The 21,298-nt window shown below is 37.9% G+C and overlaps 1 protein-coding gene across 7 annotated transcripts in view; it reads left to right on the forward strand.

Moving 5' to 3' along the window:
* Positions 1 to 21,298, forward strand: part of NALCN (sodium leak channel, non-selective) — a 324,113-nt gene that overhangs the window by 98,151 nt on the left and 204,664 nt on the right. For all 7 annotated transcript variants that reach the window (XM_060636745.3, XM_078432139.2, XM_060636746.3 and 4 more), the window contains 2 exons: positions 20,319 to 20,461; positions 20,583 to 20,687. In XM_060636745.3, coding sequence (XP_060492728.1) covers positions 20,319 to 20,461; positions 20,583 to 20,687 — 248 coding nt within the window. The remainder of the gene's footprint in view (positions 1 to 20,318; positions 20,462 to 20,582; positions 20,688 to 21,298) is intronic.

Raw genomic sequence — 21,298 nt, forward strand, 5'->3', positions numbered from 1 at the left:
AATAGAGCTGTTTTATGGAAAGCCTTTTTGAACTTTGCCTTGTTTTATTTTCCTGAACTATCAAATCTGCTTCACATATTTGTATGAGATCATAAAATGTCTGTAGGTAAAGTTTCAGATACCATATTTTTCTAGATGGACATTCTTCCGGACACCAGCCATTCTGAGAACAGTGGTCATGGAACAAGCTACTTTGAATTTTAGGCTGTGTAATAGTTGGGGTAAAGTAAACTTACGAGAGAAAGAACCCAAAATTGCAATAGTGCAAGTAAAATACAAGTTTATTTCTTTCTGAAGTCATAGTCTTGGGTGGCTGATGGGTGAGCCCTGGCCCACGAGGTCATCCCAAAAGACAGCATGTGGGGCAGCCTTGCCATCCTCAACACACACGTTCCACGTTTTCCCATGGCTTCTCTATTTCTAGCTGGCGGGAGAGAAGGGAAAAATGAATCCAGTGAAAGCCTTTGTGGATGGCTTAGAAGTTGCCCACATCAGGGAGAACTTTGTCACAGGGCCACACCTCCTTGCAGGAAATTCCAGGAAATATATTCTCCAGCTGAGCAGTCTGGGGGGAAAATGAGTCTGGAGGAATGATGACAGGATCTGCCACAGGCTTAACTATGCAAGGGACAAAATGCCCAGTCGATTATAAATATCTTCTAAAATTACCCATTTAGTGGAAGTAAAAAACAGATCTATTTTTTATGTAAATCGTTTCTGTGTTTTCTGCTCTCCTTCTCAAAGGATTATATTTGCATCACAGAACAAAGTTACAGAATTTCAGGTCGTCCAGCTAAATGACCAGCAGGTACACCCCAAAACTACATGAGTTGCTTTTAAATTTTGTGTGTGTCCCGATTTATCGAATAGATTCTCCCCATAAGTGAAAGTAATTACAACTTTGTTGTATTTTCGGTGTTTAAGCTGGAGTTAGAAACTATCTCCATTTACTCTTGCCAGACAATAATGTGAAGAACTTAGTGGGGGTGGAGAAATGACAGATGAACGTTCTTTCCTCACCCCGAACAAACACAGAGAACCACTCCTAATCCAAAGACACAGGGAGGAATTTTCACCTCCCTCCCTGCCCTTTCCTTGGGCTAGTCTGTTTAATTTTAAAAGCAGAATTTTGCTTTCGCAAAGTATACCAGACAGGAATTTGTTCAAATTCCTCAAAACCAAGCCAAGAGAACTTTCAGAAAGTTCAGACATGCGTGGCAGAGTGGAAAGAACACAGTTGGAGGAAAGCATGGGAATACAGCTTCAGGCAGTCACTTCTGGGGGACCTTGGGCAAGTTTCTTAGCCTCACTGAGTTGCAGTCTCCCCATTTATAAAATGCGAACAGTAAGAATGACCATGGTAGTGTATGAATAGAGCCTTGCATACAAAGAGCCTTGCATACAAAGAGCCTTGCATATAACAGGATGGTTCTTTCCATCCGTGTAAGTCTGTGAAATTCCCGGAGGCTCAGGGTTACTGTCCCTCTGGCTTTGTGGCCAGGCGTCATCCATGATTTGCCTGGGCAGGAGCTGTCCCACACAGTCCACCCTACCATCGTTCTGCTGGGAACCTAACCTTCCTGACCCAATGGGTTTTTCCCCATGAGACAAAGAGGAGCTGGGCAACCAGAGATCTCTGTGATGGCACAAGAAAATGGAGCTAAGACCCTGTTCTGACTGAGAAGTTCGTGGCAGTGATGGCCCAGAAGAAGCTACTCACTTCTTCTTATTGACACTGATATTTATGCAACAGTTTTGTTCATGGTCTGCATACTTAACTCTTCCAGCAACTGGAGATATTTCTTCAAAAGCCCACCTTTTACCTCAAAAATATCAGGGGCAGCCTAGGTTCTTTTTTTTTCTAACATTTATTTATTTATTTTGAGAGAGACAGAGACAGAATAAGTCGGGTAGGGGCAGAGAGAGGGGGAGAGAGAGAATCCCAAGCAGGCAGGTGCAGCCTGGGTTCTTAAAGGTCAAAAAAAATGGATGTGATGGCAGCATTTGTGTAGATCAAGTCAGGCGCCACGTGGTTAAAAGGACATTCAAAAGATCACATGTACAAATCCCACCTCTGTCACGTCCTTGCCACACAACTTTGGACAGAAAACTTAATTCTTCTCTGTCTCCAGTTTCTTCATCTATAAAACGGGATTAATAGTACTAGAAAAGGCTGTGAGGAATAAATGAGCTGAAGCTTGGTCTCTGCCAACTCATCACAGGGCTCAGCCACATCAGTGAATAGAGACATATTACAATGTTCAGAATCCAAGGTGGAGGATGCAGATCTGTGAACACCAGCACTACTGGACTCAAGGATTTACCAGTGTGTAGAGAAGGACAATGGATTCATGCACCTCAGGGAGGACTCTTATTGGGGAAGGTCAAATGAGACAATAGAATGAAGATCTTGCAGGGGAGAAGTAAAGCCACTAAGCTAGACTGATGCTTGAGGGATTGGGGGGGTGGGGAGTTGGGAATCGACAGCCACTATGGTAAAATGAGGGCCATGGAGCATCCTTCAACAGGCAGAGCAAGTCTGCTATCCCAGCCTTGGGAGCCCTGGCGGCTGGTGTGGGTCACCAGTTGGCCCAAGGCAGCGTCTCCTCATAGAAATTAATGCAGATAGTCCACACCTGGATCCCCTCCAAGATGGCTGATGAGCAGCCTGGCCAGCTCTCAAAGTCTGCTTTGAGATTGCTACTCTTCTCACCCTGCCCTCTTGTGCCCATTTTCTCTTTGTTTCCACCAGCCCCTCCTCCTGACATAACCCACTCTCTGCTCTGTTACCCTCATGTTTACCTTATGAGCCAGGCACGCACTCTAGTAACATGATGGTGAGCACGACAAAGCCATTACTCTTGTGGTTCTTGCAGTCCACAGGGGGAGGGAAAGTAAATATTAAACCTTAAAACTTGGAGAAACTTTTAAAAAGACTATACTCTACCCATAGAATAAGATAAATAGTGGTGTGTCCTACATCACAGAGGATTGATTAGTGCATACCTGAAAAGCAGAGCTTTGGGGAAGAAAAAAGCAAGAGATTGTTGGGTGTGAATTTTTTATGCAAATACGATTTAACCTTGAAGATCAATCTTTTGACTGCTGCCTCTTTTTAAAGTAAGAGATATTCAAGAATTCTAGGTCAAAATACAGGGGTTAAAAGGCTAGAAAAATTAAATGGGCCAAATGAAAGAGCCTTTTCACTAAAGTAGCTATGTCATTGATAGAAGTCCTTGTACTTCTTTAAGCTTTAGTAATTTGTGCTAGAAATGTGATATTAGTCCATGAAGACAATAGTAAATTTATTCAAGTTTAAGAGAAGTATAAAATACAGCTCACATAGGTAGATGCTTATTCCCAATTCATAAGTAAACACCACTGATGGAAAGAGTCACAATATGAGTCAGATAAAAGAGTTAGATAAAACATCCAGGGTTGTTGAATAAATCCTTGATGGATGTTCATTAAACCCCTCCATCAATTGTATAATGTGGGTTGCATCAACACATAATAATAATAATAATAATAATAATAATAATAAATGACTGATGGAAGAGTGTGATTATATACCTGCTACGTAATGAGTTGAAAGACTATTAAAGCTTTAAATAATCACTCCATATTCCAGACATATTTCTCTGGGTATTGGATACTAGGTGGTATTTCCAGGGATGATTTTTCTGCAGTTCCGCTTACCAGGGATGAAAAGTTAGGATCACTTCATCAGCCACAGTGCAAATGTCTGATTGCTCTTTTAATGTCCTGAGCCCAGATACTTGCTAGAAAGGAATGACTGCTGGCCATAGGAACTCTGTCTTGCCACTGTGCCTCATGAGAGCATAGAAAGACTTCATTCCAAGCATAAGCAGGCTGGATCACAGCTGCCCAAAGCTTTTTGGCTTTGGTTAAGTTTGTTGTACTATTATATAATGGATACTTGAACCATATCCCACAAATGAGTGTTTTTTCCTTCCTCCTTCTCCACAGTCTTATTATTACTATGTTGTCTGTGTTTAATGTTGCCTTAGAGTTTGTTGTTCAAATCAAGCAGAAAAACAGGCAGATATTAAGGTGTAAGAGAAACAGTGGGGGAAATGACACGTGGCCCAGTAAGATTCGACACAGTGACTTGGGGCCAGCCAGGATAGGTTTCACTATCACAACCTAGTCTTACTTTGTACTAATGATGGCCTTTCATTCCTATGCTGTACTAGAACGTGGGCCAAATTGTGACCAAGCAGACTAACTTACATAGGAGCAGAGAATCATGCCTCTGCACACATTAATTTAAGAATTCTGATTTTAACCTTTATTTATTTTTCAGGGAGAGAGACAGAGTACAAGTTGGGGAGGAACAGAGAGAGAGAGAGAGAGAGAGAGAGAGAGAATCCAAAGTAGGCTCCAAGCTCTAAGCTGTCAGCATAAAGCCCGATACGGGGCTCAAACTCATGAACCGTGAGTTCATGACCTGAGTTGAAGTCAGACACTTAACTGACTGAGCCATCCAGGTGCCCCTAGAATTCTTATTTTTAATCAAACGTGCTCATTTACCCATGTTATTTCTGGCCCATATCTTAAATCAAAAAGAAGTTAGTTAACAGCTTCTAATTTCTGCTCCAACATGTAAAGAACTTGGAATTTGTCAATCTTGTTTTCTGAAGAAAACAAACTAAACAAACTAAAAATCAGCAATTCTGAAAAAAGTCAACAATGCTTCTCAGGTCCAACGGAGAATTGGGGTCACAGAGCAAAGCACTGCCTTGAAAATTGTTGGGATGACAAATACAGAAAATCATATCTCCCCAGGAGCAGAAGCCACTAGAGCCAGAGGCACTTACACTGTAATTGGGTAATTGCTGAAGGCTGGGCATGGACGAGCTTGAGTTAAAAATCCCTCCAGTCTTAGGGGTGGGGGCACACTTTCATGACTTTTACCATCAGAAGCCCTGCCAAGTTCTTATGGTGAAGATCAGAGAAAAATTCCCGCATGCTTCCCACAGGGGAGAGGCAGTGATCCTTCTGAAGTAAATCCAGAGCCTTCTGTTCTCTATAATAAAGCCATGCCCTTGAGGATATCGACTTTCCCAGAGCCTCGACTGAACTAAGGAGAGTGCAGGTAGATGAGTGGAGCCCCCTCTGGCCTTCCTGTATCACATAAGCTGAGAAAAATAGGTGAAGAAACTTTCTGAAGGCCACAGCCTATGACTTGGTCTAAGAAAACAGATTTGGGGCTCTAGATGGCACAGTCGGTTAAGCATCCGACTCTTGGTTTCAGCTTAGGTCATGATCTCATGGTTTGTGAGTTCTAGCCCCATATCAGGCTCTGCACTGGCAGTGTGGAGCCTGCTTGGGATTCTGTCTCCCTCTCTTTATCTCTCTATCGCTTGTTCTCTCTCTCAAAATAAATAAAAATAAACTTAAAAAAAAGAAAACTGAGATTTAATTATACAGTTATAGAATATTTTTCTTCCCCAATACCTTATCATCACATTAATGGCAGCAAAATAATAACTGGCTTCCAACTCAGCTGCAAGACACATATTCTATTTAGGAGGAATTTCTAGGGAAACCTAAAAACAGCAAGAAACCAGGACACTAGAGGAAACCAGGACACTAGAGGAAATTGAAGCCTCTAACACCTACAGATGCAGCATACATTAAACATGGCCTAGCCCTCAGCCAGATTAACATAAAATTTCACACAAAAGGCCTATCTCTCTAAGTTACTGTTACCTAATACATCATGTCCAGCTTTCAAAAAAAATTACAAGGCATGATAAAAGTGCAATAAAAATGCAATCTGAAGAGACAAGAGCAAGCAAGACACATTAGAACCAGACTCAGGTATGACAGGGACTTAGTAGCTTCTAAATAATTTGGAACTTAAAATACTTTAATTAATTTGCTGAGTGCTGTGATAGAAAAAGTGGACAGCATGCAAGAACAAATGGGCAATATAAGCAGAGAGATGGAGATCCTAAGAAAGATTCAAAAGGAAATGCTAAAGATAAAAAACACTGTAGCAGAAATGAAGAATGCCTTTCATAGGCTCATTGGTAGACTAGACACAACTGAGTCAAGAAACAATGAGATAAACGATGTCAACAGTAACCTCACAAAGTGAAATGGGAAGAGAAAAAAGAATGAAAATCATGAAACAGAATGACAGAGAACTGTGGGACAATTACAAAAGGTCTCACATACATGTAATGGGAATACCAGAAGGAGAAGAAAGAGAAAAAGGGCCTGAAGAAATATTTGAAGTAATAATGGCTGAGAATTTTCTAAAATTAATGTTGGACACAAAATCACAGATCAAGGAAGCTCAGATAACACAAGCAGAGTAAGCACAAAAATATCTACACCTGGGTATATCATATTCAAACTGTGAATAACCAATAGAAAAGATAAAATATTGAAAGAAGCCAAAGGGAAAATAAACACCTCACCTGTAGAAGAATAAGAATAAGAATTATTTTGGACCTCTTTTCAGAAGCTATGCAAGTGAGAGGGGAGTAAAGTGGAATATTTAAAGTGTTGAAAGAAAAAAAAAACAACCTAGAATTTTATATCCAGAGGTATTATCCAGATAAAAAACTTCCTCAGTGAAACAAATCAGAGAATTTTCTGTCAGTAGAACTGCTTTGCAAGAAATGATAAAAGTTCTTTAGAGAAGGAAAATGGTACAGATCAAATACTCAGATCTACATAAAGAAGAATATTGGAAAAGGAGTAAATGGAAGTAAATAAAATATTTCATTTTTTTATTCTTAACTGACCCAATAGATACTTATTTGTTGAAAATAATAATAGTGACAATTTATTAGATGGATATGGATTATAGGTAAGTGAGGTAAATAACCACAATGGAGAGGAGAAAGGAAGAGGGAACCTACACTATCTGTGAAGTAGGACAGTGTTATTTGAAAGTGGACTTAGATTGGTTGTAAATGTATATTGTAAACTATAAGGCAACCACTAATATTTTTAAAGAAATGTAATTAATCTACTAAGAGAGGAGTAAAAATGGACTCACATAGAATGCCTAATTAAAACCAGAGAAGGCAAAAAGAGAGAAGACAAGAAATAAAAAGGTACCATTGAAAGAAAACAGTTATAAATATGTTATATATTAATCGATGTATATCAATAATTACTTTAAATGTTAATGGTATAAATATACCAATTAACAGACAGAAACTAAGATAGTCAAGAAAAAATACTCAACCATATGCTATCTACAAGAAACCCACATTGACTGTAAAGACCCAGATGAATTAAAAGTAAAGAGGTGGGGAAAGATATACCATGATAACACTAGGAAAAAAAAAGAGAGAAGTAGTCATATCAATTTAAGACAAAGCTGACTATCAGGGAGAAAGAGGGGCATTACATAATTATATAGGGGTCGATTTCCAAGGAAACGATCCTTAACGTGTATGTACCTATCAACAGAGCATTAAAGATATTAGTTCTTCCCAACTTGAGGGATAGATTAAACACAATCCCAGTCAAACTTCTATCATGTTGTAGTGTGGATATCAATAAACAGTTTCTGAAGTTTATATAGAAAGGCAAAAGACCCAGAATAGAATAGTCAACACAGCACTGAAGAAGGACACAGAGGACTGACACTACTCAAATTCAAGATTTATACATAATTGATAAAAATTGGAAGCAACCAAGATGCCCCTCCATGGGGCACAGCTTGAGATAAACTGTGGTCCATCCATACAATGGAATATTATTCAGCAATAAAAATAAGTGAGTTATCACACCACCAAGAGACACAGAGAAGTAGTAAATGCATATTTTTAAATGAAAGAAGCCACTCTGAAAGGCTGTATGAGTCCAACTATATTGCATTTTTGAAAAGACAAAACTGTAGAGATAGTAAAGAGATCAGTGGTTGCCAGGAGCTCAGAGGAGAGGAGTGAGGGTCAAATAGGTAGAGCTTAATGGATTTTTAGATTGGTGAGGCTAACCTGTATGATTCTGTAATGGTGGATACATAATATTGTGTAGTTTTCAAGATCCATCTAACTTTAAAACACAAAGAATGGACTTGAGTTAATAATAATATACTAACATTAATTCGTCAGTTGTAACAAATGTACCCCACTAATGCAAGATGTTAATAATAGGGGATAGTGTGCAGAGAGAGAGAGGGGGCAAATGGGAATTCTCTATGTTATCTGCTCAATTTTTAAGTAAATCTAAAACTGCTATAAGTAACTGAAGTTTATTATATTTTTAAGTTAATTTATTGCTATTTCTTCACATCCTTATCTCACCTAGTAGAGTTGTGGTTTACATTGGAAATGCTGGCCACGTAGGAATAACAGTATCTTGCTTCCTTAGTAACACAGCATTTAACGCATGAACATTTTTCTCATCTTTGTATAATCTTAATAAATCTATCATTGAATCTATGACACATCTGAATAATAAACCTAACCCAGTTGGAAAACTTCATTTTTAACCATAAATATGTTTTTGGCCTTAAAAGTTTATGGAAGAAAGTAGACAGCAAATATAGGAAAAATTTTGTGAACATTTTTGTACACATTTATCAATGTGAAGATATATGGCAAAAAATTCTCCATGTATAGTTTTAAACTTTTCATAATTCGTTAATATTTCCTATTAAAGTTGTAACTATTCAGCTGTAGTATTAGTATGGATGATGTTAAAACATCTTGGTTTTTTTTTCATTTTATTTTAATTCCAGTAGAGTTAGCATATAGTGTTATATTAGTTTCAGGTGTATGATTCAACACTTTTGTACATCCCCCGTGGTCATCATGAAAATGCACTCCTTAATCTCCATCACTTATTTTATCTATCCCCCATCCACCTTCCCTTCTTGTAACCATCAGTTTGTTCTCTATAATTAACATCTATTTCTTCGCCTCTCTTCCTCTCTGTCTCACTCTCTCTCTCTCTCTCTTAACATTGTACTCTCTAGCTCCATCCATGTTATTGCAAATGGCAGGATTTTATTCTTTTTTATTGCTGAATATTCCAGTGTGTGTGTGTTATATATATATATATATATATATATATATATATATATATATATATATATGCCACTTCTTTATCCATTTATGAATTGATGGAGACTTCGGCTGTTTACATGTCTTGGCTATTGGCTATTGTAAATAATGCTGTTATAAGCACAGGAGTGCATGTATTCCTTTGAATTAGTGTTTTTATATTCTTTGGATAAATATCGAGTAGTGCAATTTCTGGATCATAAGGTAGTTCTATTTTTAACTTTTTGAGGAACCTCCCTATTGTTTTCCAGAGTGGATGTACCAGTTTGCATTTCCACTAAGGGTACACTCTCCAGATCCTCACCAACATCTGTTGTTTCTTGTTGTTGATTTTAGCCATTCTGACAAGTGTGCGGAGATATCTCATTGTGGTTTTGATTGCATTTCCCTGATGATAAGTGATGATGAGCATCTTTTTATATGTGTGTAGGCCATCTGTATGTCTTCTTTGGAGAAATGTCTGTTTATGTCTTCTATCCATTTCTAATTAAACTGTTTTTTGGGTGTTGAGTTTTATAAGTTCTTTATGTACTTTGGATACTAACCCTTTATTGACTATGTCATTTGAAGATGTCTTTTCCCATTCCATCGGTTGCCTTTTAGTTTGGTGGGTTGTTTCCTTTGCTGTGCAGAACCTTTTTATTTTGATGTAGTCCCTATAGTTTACTGTTGCTTTTGTTTCACTTGCCTCAGGGGAACTATCTAGAAAAAAAGTTGCTACAGCCAATGTCAGAGAAGTTACTGCCTGTGCTCTGTTCTAGGATTTTTATGGGTTTCAGGTCTCACATTTAGGTCTCTAATCAATTTTATTTTTGTGTACAGTGTAAGAAAGTGGTCTAGTTTCATTCTTTTGCATGTTGCTGTCCAGTTTTCCCAGCACCATTCATTAAAGAGACTGCCTTTACCATACCGGGTATTCTTTCCTGCTTTGTTGAAGATTAATTGACTTATAATTTTGGGTTTATTTACAGGTTTTCTATTCTGCTCTATTGATCTGTGTGTCTGTTTTTGTGCCAGTATCATACTGTTTTGATTATTACATCTTTGTAATCTAACTTGAAGTCTGGAATTGTGATGCCTCCAGCTTTGCTTTTCTTTTTCAATATTGGTTTGGCTCTTCAGGATCTTTTGTGGTTCCAAATTTTAGGATTATTTGTTCTAGTTCTGTGAAAAATGCTCTTGGTATTTTGATAGGGGTGGCATTGAATGTGCAGATTGCTTTGGGTAGTATAGATATTTTTAACAATATTTTTCTGTCAATCTATGAGCATGGGATGTCTTTCCATTTCTTTCTGTTGTCTTCAGTGTTTTCATCAGTGTTTTATAGTTTTCAGAGCACAGGTCTTTCACCTCTTTTGTTAGGCTTACTCCTAGGGATCTTATTATTTGTGGTGAAGTTGTAAATGAGATTGTTTCCTTAATTTCTCTTTCTGCTGCTTTCTTATTAGTGTTCATAAATGCAACAGATTTCTGTACATCGATTTTATATCCTATGATTTGACTGAATTTGGTTATTAGTTCTAGCAGTTTTTTTGATGGAGTCTTTTGAGTTTTCTATATATAGTATCATGTCATCTGCAGATAGTGAAGTTTTACTTCTTCCTTATCAACTTGGATGCCTTTTATTTCTTTTTGTTGTCTGATTGCTGTGGCTAGGATTTCCAGTACTATATTGAATAAAAGTTGTGAGAGTGAATATCCTTGTCTTGTTCCTGACCTTATGGGAAAAGCTCTCAGTTTTTCCCCATTAAGGATGATGTTAGTTGTGGGTTTTTTACATATGGCCTTTATTATGTTGAGGTATGTTTCCTCTAGACCTACTTTGTGGAGGGTTTTTATCATGAATGGATGTTGTACTTTGTCAAAAGCTTTTTCTGCTTCTATTGAAATGATCAAATGGTACTTATCCTTTTTTTTTATTGCTGTTATGTATCACGTTATCGATTTGTGAATATTGAATCACCCTTGCATCCCAGGAATAAATCCCACTTGATTTGGTGAATGATTTTTTTAAAGTATTGCTGCATTCAGTTTGCTAGTATTTTGTTGAGGATTTTTGCATCTATGTTCATCAGAGATAGTGACTTGTAGTTCTCTCTTTTGGTGGTATCTTTATATCATTTTGGTGTGAGGGTAATGTTGGCCTCATAGAATAAATTTGGAAGTTTTCCTTTCTTTTCTATTTTTTTAAACATTTTTTAATCTTTATTTTTGAGAGAGAGAGAGAGAGAGAGAGAGAGCAGGGGAGGGGCAGAGACAGAGGGAGACACAGAATCTGAAGCAGGTTCCAGGTTCTGAGCTGTCAGCACAGAGCCTGACACGGAGCTCGACCTCACGAGCTGGGAGATCATGACCTAAGCCTAATTCAGACGCTTAACCGACTGAGACACCCAGATGCCTCCTTTCTTTTCTATTTTTTAGAATGGTTTCAGAAGAAAAAAAACAGGATAGTTTCAGAAGAATAGGTATTCTTTAAATGTTTGTTAGAATTCGCCAGCATCTTCTTATATTTAGTTTTATATTACCATATAACTTTTTAAGTTTTTTATTGTAAATCAGGGAAATTTTATATTTATCATAGCACAGATAAGAACTTTATTCTTAGTTAAAGCCATATGTTATTTGTATTTCTTATATCATATTTATTGTAAATTACATTTGTTTAATATCACTCAACAATCTTACTTCCTTTGCATGTAGACCTGATTCAATATTAACATGCCTTTATGAGCAAAAATGTCAAATTATTTATTTACAATTTTGGCTGATCTTTTGATCCTATGCTTACTTTACAATTCAGTCAGCCTTCCTATTAAAATTGAAACAAATTTTCGCTATTGTGGCTATTCTGAGGTAGATGGACCAGGTTTACCTTAGAGTTAATTCTTATTTTTCATTGCTTATGCATGGTGATACAGAGATGTGAACTATGTGTGTCCCAGAATATGAAGACAAGAAAGTCTTGGTCCTTTTTCCAAATACTGTACTTGATTCTAATTTTGGATTATTATGAAATTCTAATGTCAAAACTATTAACTCACCAAAACTTACATGAAATTCTGGCCTTTTTGCCTTCATTTCTTTTGACTGTCATTTCCAATAAATTTTCAAAGATTGGTGATGAAGCTACAACACTCTAAAAGAAACCATATTTTTGGCATGTATGTATTGCTTCCTTTTTGAGAAAATTAAAAGGTTACTAAATGACATTTATTTAGTGCGTTAGTGGTGACCAACACGTATCATCATTATTATATTCTATTTATGGGGAGCTGAGGCCCAGAATGGTTAACTGGCTGATACTGTGTCAGTAGATAAGAAGTAGTGGACAATTTGAATGTTACGGAAGATAACTAAAAGCTAATTGTGGCTAAGTGTAGTTTTTTTAAGTTAACTAACAGGAAGTAACTTCAAAGAAGTTCTTTCGATCTGAAGTCAAATCTCCTCAAAGGCAGAAGGTAACCAGTACCTGTCATGACCTCTCCTCTGCTGCTTTCATTCCCAGCCTACATGGAAATGGCCCAGCCCCAGAGGCAGGGAGTGTTTTCATTGGCACATGGACTAAGCGCTCTTGGAACTGTTTTACTCTAATACCCGAACTTTCCTGCCAATGTCAGCATCCGGCCTTGTCAACACTTCTTTTTCCATTTGTGAATACCATAGTATTAAAGCTTTCACCTCTCCTTTTCTAGAAGTGTTTTACATTTAGAACTTGGAAGTGTAGAAATTTTCTACATCTGAAGAAATACATTTCAAGTAAGAATCTTTATTACTTACTTAAAAGGTTCAAGTTAGAAAATGTATAGAAACATATACATGTTTTTTTCTATATGGCCTTTGATCTGATTGCAATTTAGTGCTCTGAGTGAGGTTTTAAGGTAATAGATAAAGTGATTTCAGCAGTGAGGCAATGTGGTTCCCAAGAAGTGCTTTACTATAAAACAAAACAAAACTAAGCTAACATTTACCCCCAAATAAGGTTTATAAATACATTTTAAAACATTTAGAATAAAGAAGTCTTTTTTGTGTTTGCTCCCTGTTCTGGAATAGCAAATAAGAAGTGTTGTTTTGTTTTGCTGTTTTGATGGCCACATGGCAATTCCCAGCCTGAATGTGTGTGTGGATCCTTAGATGAGCATTGGATGAGTTCTGTGCAGATTGTTATAATCATAAGGTCACATCACTCTATCAGGTGAAACACTTGAATTAACTATTTTGCATATATATCTTAGTAAAATTAAACATGATCCCAAGGAATATAAAACATTGTTCATAAAGATTTTATTCTTCAGAAAAGTGACATCATTCCAGGTAATTTAATTCTAGCTGGTTTATTGTGCAATAAACATCTGTAATTCAGGATGGACCTTTCTTGCTAATGCTGGTCTGCTGACTTGATTCACATGTCATGTATGTGGATACATTCAGCTTTAGTGACAAAGCTTTATTAGGTTGAATCCAGATGTCCACTATAAGAATACATATCTCTCATTGGTGTTTGCTTTTATGATAACCACTGTTGGGTAAAATGTATTACCACCACAGGTCCCACTACCAGGATTCGAGTGTGCAATTCTTGTGAAGAGGTAAATGGTATGCGGCTGTTTGGTGGGAGAAAGACATATAGAACGTTGCAGTGAAGCTCACAGCTGAGCCTTGGCTAAAATGTTTAAATGTGTCCTTAAAATGTGCAGGAGAAAGTTTATCCCTGGGAGTGGGGAAATTGCCAGAGGTGAAACAAACAGAGAGCTAGCCAAAACATAAAGGATTTCAGAGTAGATTCTGTGGTCAAAGGTGACCCCAAGCTACAAGTTGTAGTTGAATTAGAGAAGCCACCGTGCGGTTTGAAATTCGGTCATGGCTGCTTAGATCCCACTGTTGAGACCTACCCACACATGTCACGTGCTGTTTAGCAGCCTTCTGTTTGACACCCTGCTTCATGGTCCCCACAGCCCAGAGTTGTGAACATAGACTACAGATGTGTCCGTTTTCTTCTGTGTCTGTGAATATAACGAATGCCTTCTTCAGACGTAAAATCTGAAAAACGTGTAAAACGTGTGTTTGTGATTTGTTTTGGAATAATTCAGGAAGGGCCACTACAATCTTTGGTGAGGAAGATTTTGTGCCATTTATTTCATTCAAAATATGTGATTTTTCTTTATAAAACTTAATTAATATATACTTGTAATATCTCATTCTGCAAACTAAAATATTCCCCCCCAGGCTACATGTGTGTACAGTCATCTTATAAAATTGCAGGAAATAAAAAAAAAAAAAATAAGATTTTCCTCCAACAGAAAACTCATTAATATTAATGTACTGGTACTATTGAGCTATCCACCGTGTGGCAAATACTTTATATAAACAAATGATGTCTTAGGATCTAGGCTTTTAGCCTTCAGAAATCTGTAGAGATGAATAAAATGTCAAATTCAAATGTAGACTATTGTAAATATAGTCCAGAAATGCATTTTTAGGTCTCTCCTTTGGCCTCAAATTGTTTAACCTCCAAACCGTTCATAATAAGCCAAGGAGAAATTTGAGAAACCTCACAAGTGTTCCATTTTTCCCTGTGTCAAGAGAAGAACTTCAATTTGATTCAAAATACTTAATAAATACAAATCATATGCAAGGCCCAGAGCTAGGCACTGTAGGGCAAAGCTACAGAATCAAAAAGACTGTCAAGTTAGAAGAGTTGTTCTCAACCAGGGGCGATTCAGCCCACCAAGGGCTACTGGGCAATGTCTGAAAGCATTTCCGGTTTCACAACTTGGGGGTTGAGAGTGCTTTTGGAATCTAGTGGGTAGAGGTCAGGATGCTATAGTGCACAGAACAGGCCCCCAAATTATTTAGCCCCAAATGTCACTGGTGCCAAAGTTGAGGAACCCTGGGTGAGAGTGTCAACTAAGCCAGTGAGTGACACTTGAGGAATTAAAACAAACAAAAAAACAAAACAAACAAACAAACAAACAAAAACCCAGTGAATTCTACCTCAGTTCAAACTGACAGGACAACTTACCTTTGAGTGACTTCAGTCAGTTCCCCCCTTAAGCTATGCAAAGCCCTTCTTTTCTATTACTTTTGTGGTTTATTAAGAATATCATTCTATGGAGCAATTCTAGAGTTTAAAAAAACAATTTAATTGGAGAGCAAGTTATATGAATGCAAACACGACAAAACAAATGAGCACCAATGAGCACAATCCATCTTGAACAAGTTGTATTTTTAGTAATGGAAACATGCAAAGATCAAGCTCTTTATGTGTGTTTACTTATTGGACCACCTTCCAGGACTGTATATTTAGTCATTGCAACTGTAGTTGATCAAATAAGCATCCTTTGGGGGTCTAGGATGGTGATTCTATCCCTCCACAGTTAAATATACTGGTTAAGAGCAGATTATTGAGGCACTTTTTGATCACAAACATTCAAATGTAGTGGTAGAGAGGCATGTAACTTTCTTTTCCCTCCCAACTGAAGGGGATGCTCAAACTGGATTATAGTAGAGGAAAACTCAATCAGCTGATGTCCAAAGAGTGAGATCCTACCAAAGGCAGCCAGAGGAACAGAAAGAGCAACTTAAAATAAGTTTGAAGGAAACTGATGTTCTTGAATAACAAAAATACCATCACTGTGCCCTCCAAAAGTGAGAGTCTGAGCCTGGTGGGAAATGAAGCCAGACAATCAGGTCAGTTTCATCAAAAGTACAGCAGGTTGAGAATGTTAAAGGACCAGATAAGAAAATAAGTATCTGTAGCAGGATTGTAGAAGGAGGGATGATTCACTCTGGAAGAGAAGGGACCACTTCCAGACTCCTGTAGCTTGCTATGGTTTGCAAAACCGAGAGCACATTCCAGAGGGACCGAGCCAGAGCCAACATCCAATGGGATGGGTTGTCAGACCTGGAATGGGGCTGCCTCAAGAGGTTCTGTGTTCTCTATCACTGGAGGGATTAAAATTCAGGAACATTTCCCCAAGGATCCTAACAGTGAGAGAGAGGATGGAATGGATGGTCCTAAAAGGAACTTTCTGGGTTCTTTTGGGAATTTTGAATATGAAGGTAAAGGTTATTGTCCAGACTAAAGCCTGATGTATTTACTTATTCAACTGTCTCAAGCTTACATCACCAACTCTAACTCCCCCCCCCCCTTTTATTTTCACAATGGATTGGGTATCACCATCATTAGAATAGCATCACATATATTTTGGGTTTGAAGAGGAGTCTAATGGTGGGATCCCAGGTTAGTAGCTTATTATTAGTTGTCACCACAGTTTTGTGGCCCTGTTCTTTGAAAGTTGAATGACTCCATGGTATTTTGTAACCTATGACTAGAATAAACAATAGGCAATATTCCCAGGAGACAGTCAATTCATCACTTTTTTTTAATGGAAAAAGAGTCAGCAGAAGACAGCCAAGCAATAAATGTAATATCAAAGATAGTCAAAACAAAGGAAATATAATTTTGTTCAGAACTAGAAAAAAAATCCACTGCTATGTCTCAATATATATAGCCTATAGCAAGTTCCCAGGAACTTATTTTCCAAATATAGACTAATAGGTCTTCTTATCCACTAAATTCAAACCATCAGTGAAAGAGGTCAGGAAAGGTGCATGAAATTAGGAGGATTGATGAGCTGAGTGTCGTTGTGATTTTGTTTCTTATACAACTTGAATTTATGCTTTGAGAATTTGGAGGCTAAGAAAGTGGTACAATTCCAATAACTTCACAGAGATATTTTTGGAGCAGGCCACAATGTTCTCCAGTAAGAGAATGCATTCTATCCCCACATGCTATTGTAGAATCATTATTCATTTAACAAAATGTGGTCTTTTCAGGTAGCAAGTTTAGTTCTATAGTTAAAATGGACTTAAAATATTCTGGAATATATCTAGAAAATATTTTGTATATATAAAATACAATATTTTCTAGAAATTTTCCATGGTGGCACAAACAATACAGGAAGACTTTCTTGTTTATATGTAGTGTGGACTTTGAAATTTGCATACGTGTATGTGTTTTAAGTGAATTTTGAAAGTCAGCAAAACATAAAGTCAATCATAAAATTATCCCCTTTGCTTCCAAATTGTGCAATAATCACAGTGAGGAAGAATTAATTTTTTTAAAAAAGCAAATATTTGAGAAAAGCCTTCGTGTCTTAATACCATGATAATGGCTTCATTTATCAACAATTGAGTGCTCATCAATGCCAGGTACAGAAGTGAAAGAGTTTTAACTTACAGTGCTCGCCAAGTTAGTCAGCTAGTCAGTGCTAGTGAGGGAGATAAACTAGGCAGCAGGAGTAAGTGTGATAGGAGACACAGGTGCACGCAGGACTCCTTGGGAGATCTGAGAACCCAGTGTGGCCTGAAGGCAATGGAGGTGAGCTGGGCTGGATAAGAGCTGCACTGGACTCCGCTAAGCACACCAGAGACAAGCACCAGGAGGCACCAGAGAGCAGCATGTGTGAGCTAGGTACCTTTGGCTTCTTCCCCAGCGTTGTTCACTTCCCAGAGAAAATAAGATGTTCATAAACTCCATTTTTGTCAGTTTAAATGTTGAACAATTGGAAAATCTTTCCAATGGATTTTCTTTTCGTACACTTTGCAAAGTCAGCAGCAGAAAAGTGATGAGGAAGGTCCTATCCAAATGCCTTCGCTTCTACAACTGATAGGTGCATCCTCCCAGCCTTTGACCCAGGGGAGTTCACTTCCTCAACAGTCAGCATTGTTCTGGGAAGTGTTTTAGCTACATTTTCACAAATGTCTGATCTCTTTGTATCAACAAATGCTGCTCTTTGAGCCGCATGGTGGGTTTCTACTTCTTTCCCTTTGTGTGTGTGTCAAATTAGAAAAAATGAAGGAAACTCTTTGAGATAAGAACATACTGTTATTTTTACTTACTTTCAAATAGCATCTTCCCTGTAGATTTAATATTGAAGGACCTGGACAAATAGAAGAAGGATAATTCAGTGTTCCTCTCAAATGTAGTCTTACATTGACAGTCCTCATATTTTACCTGTAAATCTCAATTGGTAAAACTATTAGGCTTTGCTAGTTACTCATAATGGATTTCTTGTAGTCACATTTCTGTTGTAGTTCAAATAACTAGAAGAAAATATGGAACATAAATTACTTGTTTTATGTGAAAATTGTCTTTCGTATGCAGTCCACAAAAGCAAATATTTTGGACATTTTTAGTATTTATGAGTCATTAATGAAAAGAATCATTTCTGTTTTTCTATTGGCATTTTATTTTTTGTGCATGCTTTTCTTCCCTGAATCTTACCCTTAAAAATCATCTGCCTGTATGATTTTCTCAGTATGCTACAACCTTAGCCACCATAGTCCCTCAGGAAAAAAAATGGACTTCATTCAAATTAAGGTTGGTAGGAGAAAATACGCTCTTTGGAAAGTCCCAGTCTTGAGCAAGAGAAAATATAAGTAAGACAGTAAAGATGAAAAGAGTTTAAAAGACTTGGTAACTGATGGTGTGGCCTCAGTTTCTGGTTCTGTCATTTTCTACCCCAGGCAAATTCATTATCCAGTGACCTTCAGTTTCCTTTTCTGTAAAAGGATGTGATGGATAATACCAGCTCTTATACACACCTACCCATCTACTTGCCTAATTAGACACAGGTTTTCCTGAGCATTTAAATAGGTAAAAGAACCTTAAAACGAAGTAGGATTTACAAATACTAGTTGTTATGGCAACAACTTTCCAATGCACAAAATATGATTCTATGACGTTATATTTTATATACAGTACTTAGCATAATAGGCATTCTCTCAATGAGTATTTGCTTTCCTTCTTTCTCTCAGCTTTTCTTTCAAGGCTGCATATGTCCCATTTGTCTCCATTTACCACAAGGCTTTCTGTTGTCCTGCATGCTTTGGTCCATTGATGCTCTAATTATTCTTCCCTCATTCACAGGCTCAGAGAGGCAGCTGGCCATCAGCCAACTTCAGTAACCCTCTTCTTAGTTTGGACATCTGATTGTACAAAGAGTCTAGTTTTAAATTTCTGTGCAATTAGAACATAGATGGGTGGATATTGGTTTTATATCCCATAATACTTAATCCATTTATACCAATGGCGTTTATTGGGGTGCAAATGTTCACCAGTTTTGTGAATAACAATATGCATCATGTGTGTTTTACAAACAACTTTAACTCAGTACCATACTTTTTACTTATGTGTTTTCTCACAAAATACTATTAAGCAACTATTTTCAATGTTTACAATAATAGTACCTAAAATTTATTACGTGTCCACTGTGTGTCAGTGTTTTACAGAAAGGAAATTATCTTCACCACACTAGGAGCTATTATGTATGCATTTTACAGTTGGGGAAAACAAACCACAGAAAAGATGTCGGGAGGCAAGGTACCATCACAGTTGGTATCATCACAGAGCCTCTTTCCAGAATGACTGGATTAATTCAAGTTCCCCTATTATTATTTGTGCACCCTTAGGTAAATTACTTACTCTTTCTGTGCCTTAGTTTTCCCATCTATAAACTGGGGAAATAATAACACATCCCTCATAATGTCATGAAAGGCAAACACTGTCTTTCCCCTGAATGGCATTTTAGGTTCTCTTCACTACAGCAAAAATCTGCCTGTATATTGTTCTCTCCTCTTTCTTTCCATCATCAATAGTATTTTCAATGAGACAATTCTCCCAGAAGTGGAGATACAGAGTGCTATTTGATGATTTATTGCCTTACATTTCGGTGTTCAGTAAACACAATGGAATCCAAAGACAGGCTCCGTCACATTAATTTTTGGAGCCTAAGGTACTTTAGTGTCCCTATGGGAAAGTGACTTCAGATGAAACCCAGTTCTCAAATTTATTTCATTTTGGCTAAAACCATAACAAGTGCTTTCAGCACACTGAAAGTGTTAGGCCCCAAATGGCAAGCTGGTACTGCACACATTATTTTTTATTATAGCTTACTTGGTTTGAGGGTTCCTTTCCTTTTCCAGTCTCTTAGATGCATTTAACAGATATAACAGACAGATATAACATAAAGTTATTTTATTGCTAATGAAAGGGCCCTGGCCTGAAGTCAGAAACAACTTTGTCAAAATCCTAAGAATAAGAACAATAAAATAAATTGCATGCTATTTGAGTCCCTTTAGAAGAGCTTTTGTCATTGAGAAAATGAGTGTGGATAAATATCGATTGTTTTTTCTCAAAAGCGTTTCCCCATTTCCAAAGCCCGTTGTAAGTCCGTGCGCTCTCCTGTGTCCCCACAGGCACCAGCATATTCACCGTCTATGAGGCTGCATCCCAGGAGGGCTGGGTATTCCTCATGTACAGAGCCATTGACAGCTTCCCCCGCTGGCGGTCCTACTTCTACTTCATCACGCTCATATTCTTCCTGGCCTGGCTTGTGAAGGTACCATAGAAACTGGCCCCAGTGGAATCTGTCTGCCCCCCGCCCCCCACAGCCTCTGATGATGTTTTATTTGCTTTTCGTTGCCCTACACTTTCTCATCCGGGTCGGGATTTTCTTTCAGAACGTGTTCATTGCTGTCATCATTGAAACATTTGCAGAAATCAGGGTACAGTTTCAGCAGATGTGGGGATCGAGAAGCAGCACCACTTCAACGGCCACCACACAGGTACCCATGGGGGGTGATGTCCTTTCCCCGCTGGAACGCAGGCACACCCTCAGTGGGCCCTGAGGGAACGTGGGAAAGCCCTGGGATAAGTGCCTTCTGCAGTCAGACCCACCGAGGGAGCTATTCAGCAATGCCCGTGCACAGGCCCAAACCCAGAGCAACCACATCAGCTTTTCTGGGTGATAGGGTGAGGGTACCTATGGTTTCATCAGCTCCGTGGGTGGGTTTGGCACAAAACCCACATTTACTATATACCTTTGATTTCATTTGGTCATTACAAGTCTTCAGAGAGCTTGCAGATAAAAGTGGAAATGGTAGAATTTCCCGTTTTTAAAAATATTTATTCATGTGATCGAAAACCAATATGATGGACTTTATATATGGGATTCAAATTTTTTTTGGAACGGGAAATATGTTTCATTCAGACCGATCCAATCACAGTATAGTAAATTATGAAGAATACCTCATAATGCATATCTGATTTTTGAGGAATCATTACATATTCAGAAGGGGAGCCCTATGCTCCCGAGAAATTGGGAGTGCCCTAGAATTTGGTTAAAAGCTTCAGGGCAATTATTAACTAGGAGGGTAGTCCAGATCCTATGTCTTTG

The sequence above is a fragment of the Panthera onca genome, chromosome A1, assembly GCF_046562875.1.
Source record: "Panthera onca isolate mPanOnc1 chromosome A1, mPanOnc1 haplotype 2, whole genome shotgun sequence".
Classification (NCBI taxonomy): Eukaryota; Metazoa; Chordata; class Mammalia; order Carnivora; family Felidae; genus Panthera; species Panthera onca.